General features: G+C 49.0%; 1 protein-coding gene across 1 annotated transcript; it reads left to right on the top strand.

Moving 5' to 3' along the window:
- The first annotated feature begins 6,675 nt into the window (after positions 1-6,675).
- CISD1 (CDGSH iron sulfur domain 1) lies at positions 6,676-17,000 on the top strand. The gene is made up of 3 exons (XM_089692795.1): positions 6,676-6,809; positions 14,060-14,262; positions 16,601-17,000. Exons 1-3 carry the CDS (start codon positions 6,785-6,787, stop codon positions 16,688-16,690), a joined length of 318 nt encoding a protein of 105 aa, XP_089548921.1. The 5' UTR covers positions 6,676-6,784; the 3' UTR covers positions 16,691-17,000.
- The last annotated feature ends 7,205 nt before the right edge of the window (positions 17,001-24,205 follow it).

Raw genomic sequence — 24,205 nt, 5'->3', positions numbered from 1 at the left:
CACAGTGTGCAGGTGACAACCTCTTTGAAAAGTAGGATTATCAAATAATGGAGACAACAGACTGGGATCTGATGCTAGAGTGTGGTCAGATCTATATTTATACTAGATGCATAACGTAATCACAGTGAGAGGAGAGAGAGAAGAGGGGAATGAGTAAGTTTTGTCATAACCCCAAAGCAGAGCCCAAAGATCAAAAGGGGATAGTTCCCTCTCAATGACAGCGGAGGTCTTGGTGGATGGAGATATGAACCATTCCGGAATGTATGCCAAAATTGCAGAAGCATAACCAATGCCACCCGTGGATTTAGGTAATTGAAGGGTACGTAATCTAAGTCTGAAAACTTGTATGCGCCAAATGAAATGGGAGGAGAGTGTAAGAAGCGTTCAAAAAAATGAAGAGAGAAGAGCTACTGGAAGAGTTTGAAAAAGATAAAGGAGTTTGGGAAGCGTATCCATCTTAAGAGTGTTGATTCTCCCAAACCATGGGATGGGTTTAGTATGCCATATATTTAGGTCCTTATGAATCTGGGACAGTAGAGGGCTAAAATTGAGTGAAAACACATCCGTCAGTAAGGTGGGAATCGCAGTGCCCAGATATTTAACTGAGCGATCATACCAATGGAAAGGGAAATTAGAATGAAGGAGTTGAATAGTTGGGTGTGAAAGGGAGATATTTAGGACTTCTGTCTTAGATATATTGAGTTTAAAGTTAGAGAGGTCACCAAAGCATTGGAACTCACGAAAAAGAGAGGGTAGGCTGGTATGGTCATGTTGGATATATAAAAGTAAATCATTGGAAAAAAGAAATTTTATAATGATTGGTGGATATAGGGATGCCTACTATATAAAAGTTCTGTGTGATGCCTTGAGCCAAATGTTTGATAGCAAGAACGAATAGTAGGAGAGAAAGAGGACAACCCTGCCTGGTGCCGTTGGTAATCGAGAAAGATTTATAGCATACTCTGTTAACTAATACTGGGAGGAATAGAGAGCCATAATTTGTTGATATAATTTGGGCCCAGGCCAATTTGTTCTAAAGAGAGTCACAAAAAAGGCCAACTACCCCTATCAAAGGCCTTTATGGCATCAAATGACAGGATACAGGATTGGAAATTATGTTTCCTAAAGTAGGTTATGAGGTTCAAAGTTTTAGTCGTATTGTCTCTGGCTTCATGACCAGGGACAAATCCAACTTGATTAGGGTGGATAATTTTGGGAAGGAGGGGAGACAGCTTGGACGTCAGTATCTTTGAATCGATTTTCAGGTCTATACTCAATAGTGAGATGGGCCTATAACTGCTGCAGCTAGAGGGATCTTTCCCAGGTTTCAGAATGAGAGCTATGGTGGCTGATAGTAGTTGAGAAGATGGAGAATGGACGTCGTCAATAGAATTAAAAGTCTGGGTCATGATAGGGGCGAGAAGATCAGTGAATTGTTTGTAGAATCGGGGTATAAACCCATCAGGGCCCGGGCATTTACCAATTTTCAAGGATTTAATAGTAGTGAGGATGGAGAGAGGTGTATCCAACTCGGCCACTTGCTCCACATAAACAGTTGGCAGTGCCGTTTCCTCTATATAAGAAGACAAAAAAGTAGAGGCAGACTGGAAAGGTGAGATGGTTCGGGACGGAGGAAGGTTATCAAGGGAAGAATAAAATTGATGGAATGTCTCTGAGATGGCAGAAGTATTATGTAACTTAGCATTTGCGGGGGGACATAATGAATGGAATAGAAGTCCTTGGAAGTCTTGGATGTAAGACCCTAGATAGAGACTGGTGATCTTTATTGGCAAGGGCATACAGTAATAAGTTTTGCGAGCTCTATCTCTAGCTGCTAGGGAGTATTGTTCAGTAAGATGGAGGAGCTCACGGCGAGCATTAGAAAGTTCAAGAAGAGTAGAGGCATCTAAGTCCTTTTTATGGAGGGCTTCCAAGTGAGATATGGTGGAGAGCAATGACAAAATATCATGTGCTTGCTGTTTTTTATGGCGTGTCCAATGTTTAATAAATACACCGCAAACAATACATTTCAGAGCCTCCCACTTGATCAGGGTGTGAGTGTCATCTTGAGCATGTGTGCACACAAAGGTGCGGATTGTTTGGATTATGTCAGCTACACAGACCGATTCAAGTAGAAGATTGTCATCAAGACGCCAGGATGCGGAACCTCAGGCATGGGACAATCTACCAAAAATAAGTAAAACTGGTGCATGATCAGACCACAGTCATAGCCCTATAGCAGCAGAGGGGGAGATGTCAAGTAAAGCTTGAGAAATTAGGAAATAGTCAATCCTACTGTAGGCGTTATGAGCAGGGGAATAATAACTGTAGTCCCTCTCAGAGGGACTATGTGTATGGGGTTTAAAGGGTTGAGGTGGCATCTCTAACCGCAACACACCATCTCCTGCATACAAAGGTTTTGTGCTGCCCTAGGTAACACAAAAAATCTGCCGCACATCAGCCCCCCCACTTGCCAGTGAATTGACTGGCCTCAGGTGATACACAGAGATGAAACATATCCTCCTACATACGTTGTACTTGTTTATCTTCAGTCTTTTCTTCTCTACATTTGCTTAAAGTACTGAATTGTAAAGCTTATCTGAGAGTAAAAAAAAAAAAAGGAGGCAGAGAGCTGAAGTTACACTCTGCAGAGTTCAATGAGGAGAGTTCTGAGAGCTGATTGGAGGGAAGGGACACATCTCCCATCACACAGCTCACAGGAACAAAGCTGAGGCTGTCAATCTGCTGGAGGTCCCTCCCTGTCACTATTTTTCTCTTGGTGTCAGGAAAACTGGTCAGAAGTGATTCATGCTGATAGCAGAGGAACTAAGCAACAGACAGAAATGACACTTAGTACTCTTAACTGAGACATGTACACGCTATAGAGGGATATACTTTGTTCATAGTTCATGATTGAGGTTTACAACCACTTTGAGCTTTCTCTGGGTTTTGTGATCCTGGACCAGAGCCTGGAGCATGAAGGTTCCTGCAGCCTGTGTGAGTACCAAAGTCTGAGAGTAGCTCAGGGCAGTTGCTGAAATTCAGAGACACAGCCTTTGTGTGAAGATAGTGATGTGCTCCAGCCAGGCGGGGTGACTTGCTTGGGAGATGAGATACAATGTAGGGGGACTGAAAGTCAGGACAGCTACGTGTCCAAAGAAACTGGGAAAGCTGAGGTGACTATTGACTCCAGGAGGGCTGGAGGGAGTCTGAGATCCTGAGAAGTGTGTGAGAACCCAGCGTGCTGGGAACCCTATCAGGAGGCCAGGAGTTGGCCCATACAGCAAAGTGATATGATAAAAAGCTAAAAGAACCTGAAGAACCCCTGGTCTGGTCAGTGCTGCTGAAGTGTAGCTGGGAGGGATACCATTTTTCATTGTGCATGGTTGCTGAGAAGAACCCCTGTATGGGCAACCAGTTTGAACAAAACTTTATGTTTCAATAAATGTGGGGTGCCAAGTCTGCCTGAAGTGGACTTAAAAACACTCAGCACCTCTGAGTATAATCACCCCATATCACAAGGGGTAAAGGGGGGTTCTTAGAATTCAAATGTTAAAGCTCAGATCCAGAAAGGTTAGGGCCTGTCAGGCTTTTTTTAAAATCATATTTATGAATGTTGAAACACATTGAGTTTGATTTTACTAACGGGAGAATGTAAAATCTGGTGCAGCTATGCATGGTAGCCATGGTCAGCTTCTAACTTCAGCTTGTTCAAGCTTTGACAAAAATCCTGGGAGCTGATTGTTTCTATGCAGAGCTGCACCAGAATTTGCCCAGTTTTAGTAAATCAAGCCCACTGACCATATGTAACAGTCTGAATAAAACATATGGACTTCATACTTTCTACTTTTAGCACTTTCCTTTTTGCACGCCAAGTTTTTTTATTACCACCTGTGTCCCTGTTGCGGAGATTTCCCCCTCCTCTCTTTCTGAATAGGAAGTGTTTCGAATAAGATATTAAATCTCTCCAGTGAGGGCAAAGACAAATATATATATTTGTAGAGTGAGGAAGAGGTTAGAACTGATGATCTTTTCATTGCTTTTATTGCTTTTGTGCCTTTTTGGTGTTATAGGGACAGGAAGTGAGGGAAAATCTCCCCAACTGGATCATAAACAGACTGTTTCCTACTTTATCCAAAATTAAACAAAAAGATTTAACTTAGGTTTTGTTCACACCTATGCAGTTTTCTTTTGATCCCTTTTCTCAATGCTTTTTGCATTTCGCTTTGCGTTTGTACACGTGCGGTTTTGCCGCATTTTGTGTTTTTTCAACTTTTTTTGTTTGTTTTTTTCTGTTAAAGGGGAAAAGTTTTTGTTGCTGGGCAGAATAAAAACACAAAACATGGCAAAAACGCACTACATTCATTTGAGCCGCATCTCTATTGAACTCCATTGTAGCAAAAACACTGCTTTTTGCATTTAAATAAGTCCCTGACCCTTTCTAAAAATGTAGCCATTCAAAAAAGCATAAATGTGATTGCGTCCCATAGGAAACCATGTTAAATGGTAGTGCGTGCCTGCAAACAGCACTAAAAAATGCATTGGTGTGAACCAGGCCTGAAGGTACGTTTTAATATAAGTTACTTCATTCACAATGACATGTCACAATATATAGCATCAGTATAATTTATTTTAATACAAATCTGTACTTCTTATCATTTATTGCTTGTCCAAGTTTGTCTCAATGGTTGTGTTAAGAGTGAAGATGAAAAGGTGAGAAAGATGAACACATTTTAGCACAGTGTATATAGGTAAAGTACGTACCCCTGTCACATCCCATAATCCCATAAAATCCCATTTGTGGCCTACCAGAATTAACATGCATACATTTATGGATAAGCCCCATGATTGTTTTATTTACTACTACTTATCCTTTTTATTGGCTTTTAAAAAATGTCAACGTGCAATGATTGGGGGGTGCATGAAAGGTTTTGGTGTAGCATAACACTTTTTATAGATAAATAGTAATTTTTTTAGAAAGGCCTACACATCACACCAAAAAGAGGGACATCTTAGGAGGAAAGAAGAACAGTTGGATTTGGTTCAGAAAGGACAGTCCCTCCAGTTATACCTTTATTCAAATGGTGGCTAAAGAACTTTGTTTACCTTCCAGAAAAATTCAAGCTGACCTTAAGGCACAGGGTACAACTGTGTCAGCTTATACTATACATCACCATCTGAATGAAAAGGGGCGCTATGGTAGGAGACCCTGGAGGACCCCACTGCTGACACAGAAATATAAAAAGGCAGATTGGAGCTTGCCAAAACCTACCTGAGGAAGCCAAAATCCTTTTGGGAGAATGTGCTGTGGACAGGCAAGGCAAAATTACAGCTTTTTGGTAAAGCCCATCATTCTACTGTTTTCAGAAAAAGAAATGAGGCCTTTAAAGAAAATAATAGTCCCTACAGTCACACATGGTGGAAGTTCTTTGATGTTTTGGGGTTGCTTTGCTGCTTCAGGCTCTGGATGTCTTGACTGTGTGCATGGCATTATGAGATCTGAAGACTACCAAAGAATTCTGGGGTGCAATGTAGGGGCCCAGCGTCAGAAAGTTGGGTCTCCATCAGAGGTCATGGGTCTTACAGCAGGACAATGACCCAAAGCTCATGTCAAAAAGCACCCAGAAATGGTTTCAGACAAAGTTCTGGAGAGTACTGAATTGTCCAGTAATGAGCCCAGATCTCAGTCCTATAGAGCACCTGTGTAGAGATCTCAAAACGGCAGTTGGGAAAAGGAACCCCTCCAATCTGAAAAACCTGGAGCAGTTGGTGAAAGAAGAGTGGTCCAAAATTCTGGTAGAGATGTGTAAGAAACGTATTGATGGTTACAGGAAGCAATTGATTCCAGGTTTTTTTTCCAAGGGGTGTGCTACCAAATATTAAATTGAGGGTGCCAATAATTTTGTCCAGTCCATTTTTGGGGGGTTTTCATGGACCGTGTCAGATTTGGGATTTTTTCTCCACTTGTGTCATACCAATACAAAGAAATAAACACGAGAATGCCTAAACATTTGTAATTGCAACAATTTTCTGGGAAAAGTGGTGCATTATCTGACAGAGATGCAGGGGTGCCAATATTTTTATCCATGACATATACTCAATTGTTTCTTTTGCAAATGGACTAATACAGCTACAATCACCGCAACCATTATCAAGCAAAGTGAAAGGAAAATCCCAAATTTTGGGTTGTTCCCAGAATAGTTAACGAGGTGAAATCTTCCAATGGGGATACTAGTTCTGGTGACCTGAAGGAATGGCCTTCATTTTCAGAGATTTCCTCTCACATCCTGTTTGGCTATTAGACAGGAAGTGAAGGGAAATCTCTGCAATGGTACAAAGATGGTGAAAAAAAAATCTGACAGGGGTTATAATAAACCCTCCCTTACTCTATCCAAAATGAGAAAAAAATAGTTTTGTCTATAGTTCTACTGTAATTCGTAACAACTTGCTATTTTTCTTCCAGACCCTAGAGGGCGCGCTGAAAGCAATTCCATATAAAGCAAGAGCATTCTAAGAGCATTGCATCACTAGAGGCCCAACCGTTTCATAGGGAATGACTCCACGTTTGTCGCCATTTTTGTGTGGCTTACTGTATTAGATTTGTATCTAGAACGAAGCCCGAAATGGCGCAGAAAATAGAGACATAGTGTGTAACATAGTATTTTCCTCTGGTGCCTGGTCTGTAGTGATTGCCAGTTTTGCTGTCCGTCTGTGTAGGAAGAGGGGGTGTGTCTGGAGTGGCCTGTGTCCTTGACGTTCCTCCAGTACAGAGTAGAGGGAAGACATGAGCTCCAGCCATGGACTCCGAGGTGAGCCTTCCTGTCACACAGGGAGAGGGTTGCTTGTGTTATAGACTCCTGACTGCATGTGTCTGCAGATCACTGAGGCTTCAGCCGGCCCCTCACATTGTGATGTCACTGTCCCAGGTCATCTCATGGTGGCCATACATGCTATTATTTCCTATAGGATCAGATTGGTGAAAGATCTACTTCTGATTGGACATGTGATGGAAGATTGGGTCATGTGCCATACACGTAGAGTGGCAATAAACCCGATAGCAAGCATTTCATATATTGCAGCTTACTAATTCCTTCCTCAGGCTTCATCTTCACCTTCTCAATCAGTAAGTCTTTTTTTTAACAGAACAAGCTCTCCTGCAGATGTAGCAGTTAGAGGTTTGAGACCAACCATAAGTGTTACTAAACCCACAATAGTAAAATCAGTCTGTATACGCAGTATAGCATGCTTGTTATACGCATTGTGGAACCTAAGGGGTTCATCCTCTGCATTGTGTAAAAAGGCCATTTTGATTCTGTTTTCTCTGTTCCTTCTCTTGTTCAAATGTACTCCTGATAAGACAAACTGTACCTGTAATCACAGTCACATGCTCAGTTTAGTGTGTATTGCTAGAGAGTGCATGTGATCAGCACAGGGCCAATCAGCACTGTCCAGACAAGAGGGTCAGGGGTTCTGCATCCTCCTAGAGCAGAAAGAAAACTCCTCCTACAACCTTTACCCAGTGCTCTGCTGAAGTCACAAGACTGCAATATACTGCTGAAGAGAAAAAGTATTTAGCAGTTTATATTTACTAAAATAATTGCATTTCCATGTTCTGTGTACTGTGGGAGATCGGGGAGACCGGGTATAGTGAATGCGGGTTCCGGGAGAGACCGGATATAGTGAACGCGGGTTCCGGGAGAGACCGGATATAGTGAACGCGGGTTCCGGGAGAGACCGGATATAGTGAACGCGGGTTCCGGGAGAGACCGGATATAGTGAACGCGGGTTCCGGGAGAGACCGGATATAGTGAACGCGGGTTCCGGGAGAGACCGGATATAGTGAACGCGGGTTCCGGGAGAGACCGGATATAGTGAACGCGGGTTCCGGGAGAGACCGGATATAGTGAACGCGGGTTCCGGGAGAGACCGGATATAGTGAACGCGGGGTCCGGGAGAGACCGGATATAGTGAACGCGGGGTGCGGAGGAGACCGGATATAGTGAATGCGGGGAGACCGGATATAGTGAACGCGGGGTCCGGGAGAGACCGGATATAGGGAACGCGGGGTCCGGGGGAGGCCGGATATAGTGAACGCGGGGTCCGGGGGAGGCCGGATATAGTGAACGCGGGGTCCGGGGGAGACCGGATATAGTGAACGCGGGGTCCGGGGGAGACCGGATATAGTGAACGCGGGGTCCGGGGGAGACCGGATATAGTGAACGCGGGGTCCGGGGGAGACCGGATATAGTGAACGCGGGGTCCGGGGGAGACCGGATATAGTGAACGCGGGGTCCGGGGGAGACCGGATATAGTGAACGCGGGGTCCGGGGGAGGCCGGATATAGTGAACGCGGGGTCCGGGGAGGCCGGATATAGTGAACGCGGGGTCCGGGGGAGGCCGGATATAGTGAACGCGGGGTCCGGGGGAGGCCGGATATAGTGAACGCGGGGTCCGGGGGAGGCCGGATATAGTGAACGCGGGGTCCGGGGGAGGCCGGATATAGTGAACGCGGGGTCCGGGGGAGGCCGGATATAGTGAACGCGGGGTCCGGGGGAGGCCGGATATAGTGAACGCGGGGTCCGGGGGAGGCCGGATATAGTGAACGCGGGGTCCGGGGGAGGCCGGATATAGTGAACGCGGGGTCCGGGGGAGGCCGGATATAGTGAACGCGGGGTCCGGGGGAGGCCGGATATAGTGAACGCGGGGTCCGGGGGAGGCCGGATATAGTGAACGCGGGGTCCGGGGGAGGCCGGATATAGTGAACGCGGGGTCCGGGGGAGGCCGGATATAGTGAACGCGGGGTCCGGGGGAGGCCGGATATAGTGAACGCGGGGTCCGGGGGAGGCCGGATATAGTGAACGCGGGGTCCGGGGGAGGCCGGATATAGTGAACGCGGGGTCCGGGGGAGGCCGGATATAGTGAACGCGGGGTCCGGGGGAGGCCGGATATAGTGAACGCGGGGTCCGGGGGAGGCCGGATATAGTGAACGCGGGGTCCGGGGGAGGCCGGATATAGTGAACGCGGGGTCCGGGGGAGGCCGGATATAGTGAACGCGGGGTCCGGGGGAGGCCGGATATAGTGAACGCGGGGTCCGGGGGAGGCCGGATATAGTGAACGCGGGGTCCGGGGGAGGCCGGATATAGTGAATGCTAAGTCCTGAGTTTAGTAACACTTTAAGGCCCCTTTCACACTGATCAGGTCCACCTGTCAGTTTTTCAGTTAGACCATCCAGAGACCTCCAAGGACTAGAAGGTGTCAGCAGACAAGTGCCTGTTGACACCCTCAGGCATCTGATCTGATCCTGTATGCCAAAAACAGACAGATGAGGATCCATTCCCCATCTGTCCGGCAGATCAGATGACAGCTGTGTGGAAAGGGACAGGTGGTCCGTCTCTATCCAACCTCCTCATAGGAAAAAGCAGGATTTGTCTGTGTCTGCCCTGCAGCAGCAGAGTGAACACTGGACTGTCATCCACTTGCTCAGCGGGGATCAGCCGAGAGATCCCCTGCTGAGCAAATGGATCTGCCCGTCTGAATGGGGCCTTACACTGACAGGGGTGCTTACAATGATCAGCTGTTATTTATGTAGAACCTTTACCTTTTTTTAAAAGCTGTTTGCTTATAAAGTGTTAGCTGGAGTTTGGCTTCAATATGTTAGTGTATTTAAATCTGTCAAATCCCCCTCCCCCCCCATTTGCCTAGACATGGACTTCAAGGGCCCATTTGCCCTGTGTGGAGTATTGTGGTGCCATTCTTTGTGAGTGCAAAGCAGTACAGTTCATTTAGTGGATAGGTTCACCTTTGGAACATGTTGTATGTACCACCCGTATTTAGCAGCATGTTCAGGTCCTATGTCCTCTCCTCTCTGTTCACTCCCTCCCTGTGAATAAATGCCTACAAGCACTGTCTGCCATTACAGCACATGGCTTGAAGTTCTCAATGAACTGTGAGGGGGTGCTGGTGAGCACTCTGATAGTCCATTGATTTTTCCTACAGAAACTGCCTGGCTGTACGAGGTGTGGGTGGACGGCTGTGCGGGGCGTGGGTGGACGGCTGTGCGGGGCGTGGGTGGACGGCTGTGCGGGGCGTGGGTGGACGGCTGTGCGGGGCGTGGGTGGACGGCTGTGCGAGGGGTGGGTGGACGGCTGTGCGAGGGGTGGGTGGACGGCTGTGCGGGGCGTGGGTGGACGGCTGTGCGGGGCGTGGGTGGACGGCTGTGCGAGGGGTGGGTGGACGGCTGTGCGAGGGGTGGGTGGACGGCTGTGCGAGGGGTGGGTGGACGGCTGCGCGGGGCGTGGGTGGACGGCTGCGCGAGGGGTGGGTGGACGGCTGCGCGAGGGGTGGGTGGACGGCTGCGCGAGGGGTGGGTGGACGGCTGCGCGAGGGGTGGGTGGACGGCTGCGCGAGGGGTGGGTGGACGGCTGCGCGAGGGGTGGGTGGACGGCTGCGCGAGGGGTGGGTGGACGGCTGCGCGGGGCGTGGGTGGCCGGCGGCGCGGGGGCGTGGGTGGCCGGCCGCGCGGGGGCGTGGGTGGAGGGCTGTACTGCTTGTCTGCAGGATCCAGGCATCTCACCAGCGATCTGCTGATTACGGGTGCAGTGTAAAAAATAATAATAAATTGGCATTTTTGCCTTCAAAAAGATGTGCATTTATTATTTTTTTTAAAGCTGGATATAGCCTTTAACGGCAATTTTAACCGAGGGTCATACATTTTTTTTTCCTATCCATTAAGTGCGTTGGCAGTCTGTTCATAATGAATGGGCTGCCTTAAAGGAGAAGTACAGCCAAAGCTCTTTTGGCTGTACTTCTGTGGATCCCACGAGTGCAGTTCGTTCTGCACTCCTGTGATCTGTTTTCAACTGACAACGGGCTGAAAACAAAAATAATACATCTGACCCCTGCACCCTTAGACAAGCAATTTGTCCTTGCAGGGGGGAGGGGGGGGAGGGGGGTCGGCGGCTCCACTGTGAGAGAATTTGTTCATTCCTAGAGTTCAGCACCTTAATGAACCACAATGGATTTCTTAAAGCTGAAACCTGTGTTTTCTTTCTTGTATCTTTCTGTGCTTTGTATATTTTTTTCAGATCTGTGCAGTAATCCAGTGTGAAACTTTGCAGCTTTCTGTAATAAAGACCAGTCACTGCCGCTATCTATTCTTGTGCAGGGTGACTGGTCTTGTCTCCGCCCCCTCCTGTAGTGTTATGTAGGCAGCCTGTAGAGGGCGGGGCTCACTGGGGCTCTCCCACAGCTCTGCTCTCTGCCCAGGCTATGTACAGCACGGTGGTGTCACTACTACTTAAATGTGAAGAGGCCCTGAATATCTCGTGGTGATGGGTGGTATGAAGGGTCTGGTAATGGCATGGTACGTTCATCTGTCTAGTGGTTGAGTTCCTCCATAGTTAGAAGGAAGTACTGGGTATAGCTGTGCCTTGTGCGTGTCATTCCCTTCTATAGAAAGCCATTGTTCATAGAACTGGGTGTAAAGTCACATTCCTCCTACGTCCATTGAATTCTGTCATGTCGTTTATAAAGGAGCGTTCATGTTTGTTCCACTTGATCTTGTCTGACAGCTGAAGCTTTTCATTGTCCTTTAGTCTACTGACCATGATCTTCATTCAACCTGCAACTAAATCTGATTTCTCCTTGGACCAAATCCAGCCCAAATTGTTCTTGTTCAATGGATAGAGGGGCATGCATACTTCCTGCCAGATGCTGGAGCTTTCCCTTTACTTCCTGTTTGATGTCTGAGGAGACTCCGACCGTCCCCACCCCCCACCCTTATGTCCTATTTGGGTGCCTGAAGAGACTTCCCCCTTTTCTCCTGTTTGGGTGCCCGAGGAGACTTCCCTCCCCCGTACGTCCTGTTTGGGTGCCCGAGGAGATTTCTCTTCCCCGTACGTCCTGTTTGGGTGCCAGAGTAGACTTCCCTCCCCCGCACGTCCTGTTTGGGTGCCAGAGGAGACTTCCCTTCCCCGTACGTCCTGTTTGGGTCCCCGAGGAGACTTCCCTCCCCCGTACGTCCTGTTTGGGTGCCCATAGAGACTTCCCTCCCCCGTACGTCCTGTTTGGGCCCCCGAGGAGACTTCCCTCCCCTGTACGTCCTGTTTGGGCCCCCGAGGAGACTTCCCTCCCCTGTACGTCCTGTTTGGGTGCCCGAGGAGACTTCCCTCCCCCGTACGTCCTGTTTGGGTGCCCATAGAGACTTCCCTCCCCCGTATGTCCTGTTTGGGTGCCCGAGGAGACTTCCCTCCCCCGTACATCCTGTTTGGGTGTCCAAGGAGACTTCCCTCCCCCGTATATCCTGTTTGGGTGCCCAAGGAGACTTCCCTCCCCCGTACGTCCTGTTTGGGTTCCCGAGGAGGCTTCCCTCCCCCGAACGTCCTGTTTGGGTTCCCAAGGAGGCTTTCCTCCCCCGTACGTCCTGTTTGGGTTCCCGAGGAGGCTTCCCTCCCCCGTACGTCCTGTTTGGGTTCCCGAGGAGGCTTCCCTCCCCCGTACGTCCTGTTTGGGTTCCCAAGGAGGCTTTCCTCCCCCGTACGTCCTGTTTGGGTTCCCGAGGAGGCTTCCCTCCCCCGTACGTCCTGTTTGGGTTCCCGAGGAGGCTTCCCTCCCCCGTACTTCCTGTTTGGGTGCCCGAGGAGATTTCTCTTCCCCGTACGTCCTGTTTGGGTGCCAGAGTAGACTTCCCTCCCCCGCACGTCCTGTTTGGGTGCCAGAGGAGACTTCCCTTCCCCGTACGTCCTGTTTGGGTCCCCGAGGAGATTTCTCTTCCCCGTACGTCCTGTTTGGGTGCCCATAGAGACTTCCCTCCCCCGTACGTCCTGTTTGGGCCCCCGAGGAGACTTCCCTCCCCTGTACGTCCTGTTTGGGTGCCCGAGGAGACTTCCCTCCCCCGTACGTCCTGTTTGGGTGCCCATAGAGACTTCCCTCCCCCGTATGTCCTGTTTGGGTGCCCGAGGAGGCTTCCCTCCCCCGTACGTCCTGTTTGGGTGCCCGAGGAGGCTTCCCTCCCCCGTACGTCCTGTTTGGGTGCCCAAGGAGACTTCCCTCCCCCGTACGTCCTGTTTGGGTGCCCGAGGAGACTGCCCTCCCCCGTACGTCCTGTTTGGGTTCCCGAGGAGACTTCCCTCCCCCGTACATCCTGTTTGGGTGTCCAAGGAGACTTCCCTCCCCCGTATATCCTGTTTGGGTGCCCAAGGAGACTTCCCTCCCCCGTACGTCCTGTTTGGGTTCCCGAGGAGGCTTCCCTCCCCCGAACGTCCTGTTTGGGTTCCCAAGGAGGCTTTCCTCCCCCGTACGTCCTGTTTGGGTTCCCGAGGAGGCTTCCCTCCCCCGTACGTCCTGTTTGGGTTCCCGAGGAGGCTTCCCTCCCCCGTACGTCCTGTTTGGGTTCCCAAGGAGGCTTTCCTCCCCCGTACGTCCTGTTTGGGTTCCCGAGGAGGCTTCCCTCCCCCGTACGTCCTGTTTGGGTTCCCGAGGAGGCTTCCCTCCCCCGTACTTCCTGTTTGGGTTCCCAAGGAGACTTCCCTCCCCCGTACGTCCTGTTTGGGTGCCCGAGGAGACTTCCCTCCCCCGTACTTCCTGTTTGGGTTCCCAAGGAGACTTCCCTCCCCCGTACGTCCTGTTTGGGTGCCCGAGGAGACTTCCCTCCCCCGTACGTCCTGTTTGGGTTCCCGAGGAGACTTCCCCCTTACGTTATTAAAATTTGAATGTAATAGCCCCAGTCAGCGGGAAGCAGCCTCAGATAAAGGAATGTAAGTTTGTCTTCAGGCTACATCAGGAGTTTGCTGCTTGCTCCGCCCACCTATTTTACAGTGCAGTGCGACACAAATAAATGGCGTCTCGTGACCACAGCATAGGGAAGAAAGGATGTACTTGAACCAATTCATTTCCATGTGTAGTACTCTGATTTTTTTCTGGTTTTAGGAACACTTTAATAATTTGATGAAAATTTGATTTTGTTGCAGTTTGTCCTGTAGTTTCGTATTTTCACGTGCATCCATTTGTTTTGTTTTTTTTGTTTGTTTTTTTTTTAACTTTCTGCTTTTCTGTTTGACAGATTGGGCGGGAGCTACCGTATTGGCTGTTGGTGCAGCTGCTGTAGGCTATTTAGCATATAGATCTTTCTGCTGTAAAGACAAGTGCTGCAAAGCTATGGTAAACCAGGCGGTACAGAAGGACAATCCGAAGGTAGTTCATGCTTTCGACATGGAAGATCTGGGAGACAAGGCGGTTTATTGCCGATGCTGGAGATCAAAGAAGGTTAGCAGAAAAGTATAAGCCAATAAATGATATTGCTAAATGTGAATGCTGCTCAATATTGTCAGGAAAAGCAAAACTGCGTTCCAATATATTCAACCAGTGGTCGCCAAACTGCAGGCTGAATGGCAACTGAAGGGGATTCCAGTACAGAATCGGGGTGTTTTGTTTTCAGTGACTGTTTATGGGTCCCCTCGTTGAACCACCACCCTCCTGGGTGAAAAATAAACAATCCCACAATCCATTACAACCCCTCACCATGAATCCACTGCTGCTGATCTCTTTATTCAATAATAATCTTTTCATAAATCCTCACTTCCTCTATATTTGAGAGCCCTCCCCTTCCTCTCACCATGAACACCCAGCTACCATAGGGTACAGAACAGTCATGGGCACATCAGCTGTATGGGTGTGTTTTATGAATTGCCATTTATAAACGGCACTCCATAAATACATGCCCACCACCCTGGTGTTTGTAGTGAAGCAGTTAAGAAATCTAGTTGCGTGCTCTCTACTTTCTTTTATAAAACATATCCAATAAAAAAAATCCCATTTCTTCATAGATTTAGGCCAAATGTATTCTGCTACACATCTTTGGTTAAAAAACAAATCACAATAAGTGTATAATAACTGGTTTGTGTGAAAGTTTTATAGCGCCTACAAACTATGGTGTGTGAAAAACTAAAGGAACACTATGAAAACACAGCAGATCTCAATGGGGAAAAATATCATGCTGGATATCTATACTGATATGGACGGGGTAATGTGTTAGAAACATAAGGATGCCATCGTTTGATGGAAATGAAAATTATCAACCTACAGAGGACTGAATTCAAAGACACACCAAAAATCAAAGTGAAAATATGATGCAGCAGGCTAGTCCATTTTGCTGAAATTTCATTGCAGCAACTCAAAACGGTACTCAGTTTGTATGGCCCCCACGTGCTTGTATGCATGACTGACAAGGTCAGGACATGCTCCTAATGACACAACAGATGGTGTCCTGGGGTATTTCCTCCCAGATCTGGACCAGGGCATCAGTGAGCTCCTGGACAGTCTGAGGCACAACTTGGCAGCATCGGATGGACTGAAACATGATATCCCAGAGGTGTTCTATTGGATTTAGGTCAGGCAAGCGTGGGGACCATTCAATGGTATCAATTCCTTCATCCTCCAGGAACTGCCTGCATACTCTCGCCACATGAGGCCGGGCATTGTTGTGCACCAGGAGGAACCCAGGACCCACTGCTCCAGCGTAGTGTCTGACAATGGGTCCAAGGATTTCATCCCGATATCTACTGGCAGTCAGGGTGCCATTGTCTAGCCTGTAGAGGTCTGTAAGCCCCTCCATGGATATGACTCTCCAGACCATCACTGACCCACCACCAAAACTGTCATGCTGAACAATGTTACAGGCAGCATAACGTTCTCCATGGCTTCTCCAGACCCTTTCACGTCTGTCACATGTGCTGAGGGTAAACCTGCTCTCATCTGTGCAAAGCACAGGGTGCCAGTGGTGGACCTGCCAATCCTGGTGTTCAATGGCAAATGCAAATCAAGAATTGTGTGTGTGTGTCAGTGGTGGGAAATGTGGTGCTAACAGGCACTGGCCAGGAGGCACACTGGAATTGCTGGTGACATTAATACTTTGCTAATGACATTGGCTGGGCAGAGCTTAATATCAAGGGGCTAACTGTGTGCCTAAAATGTGTACTACTTTTACTTACTGATCTGCTGTTGTCTTTTTTTGTTTTGTTTTTCTCCCTGCTTTTCAAGGAGAAGAAACAGCCAGATCACTGTACTGTTCTCTGTTACACAGAACTCTGTGCTGTGATTGGAAATCTGCTGCCAAACTTGTGCTGGGTCCAATCACCATATGTGTCAGCTGAGGGGCACTAATGCACACCCAAAACCTGGAAGAAGGCTAGCAATGTATATGTATGCTGATGTGCCTGCTTACAATATATTTACTGTGAGAGGTTGGCAAGTGGTTAAGTCCAGGTTCACACTGGATCCGAGTTTGAAATCATGTGACTTCACACAATTTCAGAGCCGCATGTCAGTGTGGCTTCAGGTGTGACTTCATACACAGATGTCTAGGCAGGTTTCACCTAGAATTGCAAAAAATAGTGCAGGAACCCTTTTTTTTTTTCTCCAAATCAATGCGGCACAGCAAAGTCAGAGTTTTGAACAGTTCCATTGCCTACAATAGGGTGCGACATGTCATGCTATTTGAAACTGTCATGGTGTGAACCAGGGCTAAGGTGCAATAAGATGTTGTTTGTTTGTTTGCTACTATTTGCTCTAATTGTATGTTTGTATGTGGTTTTTTTTCTCCTAGTTCCCATACTGTGATGGCGCCCATACGAAACACAATGAGGAGACCGGTGACAACGTGGGCCCTTTAATCATCAAGAAGAAGGAATCCTAGATGGCGGGTTTAGTCTCTAGATACTAACGGTGATATTATGAACCCCAGCATGAAGGCAGAGGAATATTCTATACAAGGACCGCTGTCTGTGTCTCTGTCGTCTGCCTTAATTGTATAAGCCTGCAGTGGTGGAGGGTTTAGTATTTCTGTATCTGAATTGGAATCAGAGACTTCATATCCACTGTATGAATTGCCACTGTGTATACATTCAGTAAATACCTCTATAGTTTCCTGTTCCTCAATCTGTGATACACTGACATTGGAATGTAAAACGGATTTCATTAAATTTATATACAAAATTGTACTCAAATGATGTATACCAAGTCTACAATAGTGTGTTTGTGTATGTATGAATCAAAACCTATTTGGATTTGGCCTGAGGGTGGCTTATATTGATCTACTGTAAAATGCTGCAGTGGGAACAACATGCCAGGTGAAGGTGGTTCTAAACCCAAACCGCTTTTTACCTGAAAGTTCACCTTGGGGAACATGTTCCACCTGGTTTTAGGGTGGAAAATCTAACATGTTCCCATAGTTGCAGTTGCGCCCCCCACCCCCCTCCTTCTGACAGTACGGGGAGAAGTTTCACCATACTATCTGTCAGATTTGAAAATAGCAGAGTTCTGTGAATGAGTGCCTACAAGTCCTGGCAGCCATAGCAGCTGTCGGCTTCTAGTTTTCAATGAACTACCATGATGCTATGGTGCGCCGTGGTAGTTCATTGAAGCTTTCTGTCGGAATATCTGCTTGACTGTACATCCCGTACGGCAAACAGATATTCTGACAAATCTGCAGGAGGCCTGCATGGTATCAGCGATCTACTGATCACTGGTGCAATGATTTCCAGGCTCCTTTTGGACAAAAATAATAAATGCAAATGTTTTTTACCTGCAAAAAAATGTGCATTTATTGTTTTTGTCCAAAAGGTGAACTTATCCTTTTAATGTATTCCCTGCATTAAAGGAGTAGTGTGGGAAATAAATAAAACAAACGTACATCCTTGCCTACGTGACTGCAGCATTGATCAGATGCTGCATCTGTCCCTGCTGCCTCTAAGAGTGAAAACTGAGCGATCAGCGGTCATTTGATTGCTTAGTTCGCAGTCTTCAGTGAGCAGAGGGTGGTGACTGCTTTACTCGGTGCTCACTGGAGTGCAGAGCTGTGGAGGGGGTGGGAGCGGCTGGCTCAGGCTTTCGGCCACACGCTAAAAAGCTGAGCCAACTGCCGGTCAGGCATCTGAGTGGATCCCAACCTTAAAGTCGGGGATCCTTGCAAAGTCTGGACTGGCTCTGTGATGTCAGCTGACAGTAGGCTAAATCTGGGTCACAGAAGTGTAAAAATAATTGATCTCCTGTGACCCAGAAGAGGAGCATGCTCAAAAAGCTTTGGCCATACTTGAAGGTAAAGCCATACTTGACTCTCATGGAAACTCCTTTTTAATCTATACGAAATAATCATTCTTAGGCCAAAATGTTTTACATGATTGTATATTTAGAGTAAACATGGCTGCATCTTATTTACTAAGCCAAGTATATTTGTAAAGTGAGCAGTTACTCTTCTAGTAAATCTACCCCTTGATCTGTTGCACTCCGTTAGATCACTGTACAAAATGTAAACGTAGTGAATTTCATATTCAGATTGTGACATGTGTGGGCAGTTTATATATTTAAAATTCTCTGAAGCTTTATCTACCATTCTGGTTGAAATCGCAGTGATTTAACCACTTTTCACTGGGGCTACTTTAATTTTTCGCATGTGTTATATTTTCCAATTTTTTATACAAATTATTTTAAACCCCCAAACAATTATATATTTTCTGAAAACCCAGGCGCTGTAGAATAAAATGATGGCAGTTGAATTTTTAAGTTGCACAATATTTGCATAGCTGTTATCAAATGGGTATTTTAACCACTTTAGTACTGCACTATAGCTGAAAGACGGCTACAGCGCGGCTCTTTTTTCTGGGAGGGCATCCATAGACATCTCAGAACCTTGCCCCCGGGGCGTGCATAGGATGTGCTCTGTGACCGCTGTCTCCTTTTGGACACAGCTGATCACAGTAAAGGGCCAATCACGTCAATAGATTTGCCGGTTATCGGCAGTCTTTTCCTTACATGCTGTGTCTGTGTGAGGAAAAGACCGCCGATACCCAGCAAGTCTGTCAGTACTTTGTTTACAATGATAATCAGGACACTGATCATCAGTGCAGCCTCATCAGTACACATCAGTGATCAGCCATTGAAGACAACTTGGGGTTTATTTACTAAAGCTGGAGAGTCCAAAATCAGACTCCCTTCTGCATAGAAACCAATCAGCTTCTAACCTCAGCTTGTTCAATGAAGCTTTGGCAGTGAAACCTGGAAGCTGATTGGTTTCTATGCAGAAGGGAGTCTGATTTTGGACTCTCCAGCTTTAGTAAATAAACCCCCTAGTGTCTTTGATCACTAGCCACAGCAGTTAAATTACACCATTCGAGTGCAGCTATTCAGTGTCCTTGATCCCTGCCACACCCGTTCCAATGTTCCCAGATCAGTGTAAAACAACAAAAGTGTTTCTGAGTGCTGTCCCACCAGTACTACCATCATCAAATAATTGCAAGCCAGCAACTGTGATCCTGATGACTGACACAGCCGTACAGTGTCTCAAGACCAGTGTAAGCTAGCAACAGTGTTCCTGACCACCTCCACATCAGTCCCAGTGTCACCAGATCAGTGCAGCCAGCAACAATGTTCTTGATCAATTCCACACAAGCCCCAGTGTCACCAGACCACTGCAGTGTTCCTGATCACTGCCACACGAGTCCCAGTGTAAGCTAGCAGCAGTATTCCTGATCACTGCCACACCATTACTAGTGTCATCAGTAGAGATGAGCGAAGTATTCAAAAATTTGATTCGACTGATTCGGCGAATTCGTGGAAAAATTTTGATTCGAGTTGAATATATTCGCTGCGAATTTAACTTATAAAAGGGTGTTTCTAGGCTTCAGAGAGCCTTTATATTAGTGCAGAACACTGTACCTTTAATTTAAATGCCCTTGGAGTCTCCTGGGGAAGAGAAATAATACTGACAGTCAGTATGACATGCAGATGAGTGCCGTCGATCTTAGAATCACTGCACACTTCACTCATTTGGGCAGTCACGGGGCCAAAACCAGAGTGTGGAGCCACAGTGTGGCGGTGGAGGCAGCAGCAATGGGAGGCCATACAGCACCCTATGACAAAAATGGAAACCACCAGCAGTGTGAGGAGACCTGAAAGTGGCACATGGCAGAGTGTGGCGATGGAGACAGCAGCAATGGGAGGCCGTACAGGGACCCATGACACACTCTGGGCCTGGCAGCAGCATGAGGAGGCGGTACAGGGGCCCATGACAGATTACGGGCCTGGCAGCAGCATGAGGAGTCGGTACGGGGGCCCATAACACACTCTGGACCTGGCAGCAGCATGAGGAGGCGGTACAAGGGCGCATGACAGATTACGAGCCTGGCAGCAGCAACTTGGACAGGAGGACGTTCAGCTTCTGCACCGTCGGGTGCGTGCTCGCAAACTGTTGTCTCTTGGAAACGGATTCCAAGAAAGACTGCTGACGGAATCCGTGAAGAGGAGTAGCAGGAGAAGGAGCATCTGAACGAGCGGAATATGCCAACAAGCGACAACAGGGGCCCATGACAGATTACGGGCCTGGCAGCAGCATGAGGAGTCGGTACGGGGGCCCATGGCAGATTAGGGGCCTGGCAGCAGCTATGGGAGGCCCGTAATCTGCCAGCACCCTATGACAAAAAATGGAACACACCAGCAGTGTGAGGAGACCTGAAAGTGGCACATGGCAGAGTGTGGCGATGGAGACAGCAGCAATGGGAGGCCGTACAGGGACCCATGAGAGACTCTGGACTTGGCAGCAGCATGAGGAGGCGGTATAGGGGCCCATGGCAGATTAGGGGCCTGGCAGCAGCTATGGGAGGCCCGTAATCTGCCAGCACCCTATGACAAATAATGGAACACACCAGCAGTGTGAGGAGATCTGAAAGTGGCACATGTTTGGGGCATGATTCATGGCGGATTTAGTCAGTTGTGTTAGGAACTGGTGGTTTGAAATCCAGACTAATCCACGCCTGATTCATTTTCACAAACGTGAGTCTCTCCACACTTTGGGTGGACAGTCGTGTCCTCCGCGGAGTTACAATACCTCCTGCCGCACTAAACACGCGCTCCGATGCCACGCTACTGGCCGGGCATGACAGCCTTTCAACGGCAAATTCAGCTAGTTGGGGCCAAAGGTCAAGTTTCGTTGCCCAGTAGTCAAGGGGATTGTCTACCTCGGTTGGCAGGGTGCTGTCCAAGTAGGCCTAAGCCTGTTGTTTGAGGTCCTGCTCCAGGTCCACCTGATGCTGCTGCTGCTGCGGCTGGTTAGTAGTTTCCTCACTGCGCTGGTGAAGAAAGCTACTCATCATCGACTGCAGACTGAGGCAGCCGCTGCTGGTGGAGCTGCCATTGCTCCTACCACCCCACCCCTCCCCTGCTGCCATGGCAGCGGAACGCGAGCGCACAGGGCCCACAGTGTCTGAGGATGGACGTTGGCGCAGAAAGGCAGAGACCAGCTGACTACATAGGTGGTTTTTATAGTACGTTATTTTGGCCTCCCTCTCAGCAGGTGTGAAAAAGGCCACCATTTTTGAACGGTAGCGAGGGTCCAACAAGGTGGACAGCCAAAAGTCATCCCTCTGTCTGATGGTTATTATTCGGCTGTCGCTACGCAAGCAAGCGAGCATGCTATGGGCCATTTGTGCCAAGGAATGCGAGGGACTCCCTGCCTCCATCTCCACAGCATACTGCCACGGTGCGTCTGGGTCCTCTGTCTCCTCCTCCTCCTCCTCTACCAGATGCTCCTGCTCCTCCACTCCTGTCCGCTGAGTGGAAAAACCACCCATTTCACTCAATAATTCCTGAGCACCAATGTCCTCCTCTACCTCCTCCTCTTCTTCCTGTCCTGCCCCCACAGGGGTCATGTGGCGTTGAGATCTGTGCGCCACGTCTACCGCACCCTGACCAGCCATTGTTAACAGCATTTGTTCCAGGACGTGCAACAGAGGAATGACGTCGTTCATCCCATAGTCCTGCCGACTCACGAATAGCGTGGCCTCCTCAAAGGGCCTGAGCAAGCGCAGGTGTCACGCATGAGCTGCCAATGGCTGACATCTAAGTTACACAGGGAGTACCTTTATCCGCTTTTAACATCAGGAAATCTGTGATGGCCTTTCGCTGTTCGTAAAGGCGGTCTAACATATGTAGGGTTGAATTCCACCTTGTTGAAACGTCACAGCATGAGGAGTCGGTACGGGGGCCCATGGCAGATTACGGGCCTGGCAGCAGCAATGGGAGGCCCGTAATCTGCCAGCACCCTATGACAAAAAATGGAACACACCAGCAGTGTGAGGAGACCTGAAAGTGGCACATGGCAGAGTGTGGCGATGGAGACAGCAGCAATGGGACGCCGTACAGGGACCCATGAGAGACTCTGGACCTGGCAGCAGCATGAGGAGGCGGTATAGGGGCCCATGGCAGATTAGGGGCCTGGCAGCAGCATGAGGAGGCCCGTAATCTGCCAGCACCCTATGACAAAAAATGGAACACACCAGCAGTGTGAGGAGACATGAAAGTGGCACATGGCAGAGTGTGGCGATGGAGACAGCAGCAATGGGACGCCGTACAGGGACCCATGAGAGACTCTGGACCTGGCAGCAGCATGAGGAGGCGGTATAGGGGCCCATGGCAGATTAGGGGCCTGGCAGCAGCTATAGGAGGCCCGTAATCTGCCAGCACCCTATGACAAAAAATGGAACATACCAGCAGTGTGAGGAGACCTGAAAGTGGCACATGGCATGAGACACTGTGGACCTGGCAGCAGCATGAGGAGGCGGTACAGGGGCCCATGGCAGATTATGGTCCTGGCAGCAGCTATGGGAGGCCCGTAATCTGCCAGCACCCTATGACAAAAAATGGAACACACCAGCAGTGTGAGGAGACCTGAAAGTGGCACATGGCAGAGTGTGGCGATGGAGACAGCAGCAATGGGACGCCGTACAGGGACCCATGAGAGACTCTGGACTTGGCAGCAGCATGAGGAGGCGGTATAGGGGCCCATGGCAGATTAGGGGCCTGGCAGCAGCTATAGGAGGCCCGTAATCTGCCAGCACCCTATGACAAAAAATGGAACACACCAGCAGTGTGAGGAGACCTGAAAGTGGCACATGGCATGAGACACTGTGGACCTGGCAGCAGCATGAGGAGGCGGTATAGGGGCCCATGGCAGATTAGGGGCCTGGCAGCAGCTATGGGAGGTCCGTAATCTGCCAGCACCCTATGTCAAAAAATTGAACACACCAGCAGTGTGAGGAGACCTGAAAGTGGCACATGGCATGAGACACTGTGGACCTGGCAGCAGCATGAGGAGGCGGTACAGGGGCCCATGGCAGATTAGGGGCCTGGCAGCAGCTATGGGAGGCCCGTAATCTGCCAGCACCCTATGACAAAAAATTGAACACACCAGCAGTGTGAGGAGACCTGAAAGTGGCACATGGCAGAGTGTGGCGATGGAGACAGCAGCAATGGGACGCCGTACAGGGACCCATGAGAGACTCTGGACTTGGCAGCAGCATGAGGAGGCGGTATAGGGGCCCATGGCAGATTAGGGGCCTGGCAGCAGCTATAGGAGGCCCGTAATCTGCCAGCACCCTATGACAAAAAATGGAACACTCCAGCAGTGTGAGGAGACCTGAAAGTGGCACATGGCATGAGACACTGTGGACCTGGCAGCAGCATGAGGAGGCGGTATAGGGGCCCATGGCAGATTAGGGGCCTGGCAGCAGCTATAGGAGGCCCGTAATCTGCCAGCACCCTATGACAAAAAATGGAACACACCAGCAGTGTGAGGAGACCTGAAAGTGGCACATGACATGAGACACTGTGGACCTGGCAGCAGCATGAGGAGGTGGTACAGGGGCCCATGGCAGATTAGGGGCCTGGCAGCAGCTATGGGAGGCCCGTAATCTGCCAGCACCCTATGACAAAAAATTGAACACACCAGCAGTGTGAGGAGACCTGAAAGTGGCACATGGCAGAGTGTGGCGATGGAGACAGCAGCAATGGGACACCGTACAGGGACCCATGAGAGACTCTGGACCTGGCAGCAGCATGAGGAGGCGGTATAGGGGCCCATGACAGATTATGGTCCTGGCAGCAGCTATGGGAGGCCCGTAATCTGCCAGCACCCTATGACAAAAAATTGAACACACCAGCAGTGTGAGGAGACCTGAAAGTGGCACATGGCAGAGTGTGGCGATAGAGACAGCAGCAATGGGACGCCGTACAGGGACCCATGAGAGACTCTGGACTTGGCAGCAGCATGAGGAGGCGGTATAGGGGCCCATGGCAGATTAGGGACCTGGCAGCAGCAATGGGAGGTCCGTAATCTGCCAGCACCCTATGTCAAAAAATTGAACACACCAGCAGTGTGAGG

Source organism: Staurois parvus, unplaced genomic scaffold, assembly GCF_062004578.1.
Source record: "Staurois parvus isolate SC_StPar_1 unplaced genomic scaffold, SC_StPar_1.0 ptg000604l, whole genome shotgun sequence".
In the NCBI taxonomy this organism is placed as follows: Eukaryota; Metazoa; Chordata; class Amphibia; order Anura; family Ranidae; genus Staurois; species Staurois parvus.
This window is presented reverse-complemented; position numbering and strand designations above follow the sequence as displayed.

Excerpts from the sequence above, each read along its gene's own strand:
- CISD1 (XM_089692795.1), top strand. The coding sequence starts at position 6,785 with ATGAGCTCCAGCCATGGACTCCGAG. Across the intron at positions 6,810-14,059 it reads CTCCAGCCATGGACTCCGAG|ATTGGGCGGGAGCTACCGTA; the intron begins GTGAGCCTTCCT and ends TCTGTTTGACAG. Across the intron at positions 14,263-16,600 it reads GATGCTGGAGATCAAAGAAG|TTCCCATACTGTGATGGCGC; the intron begins GTTAGCAGAAAA and ends TTTTTCTCCTAG.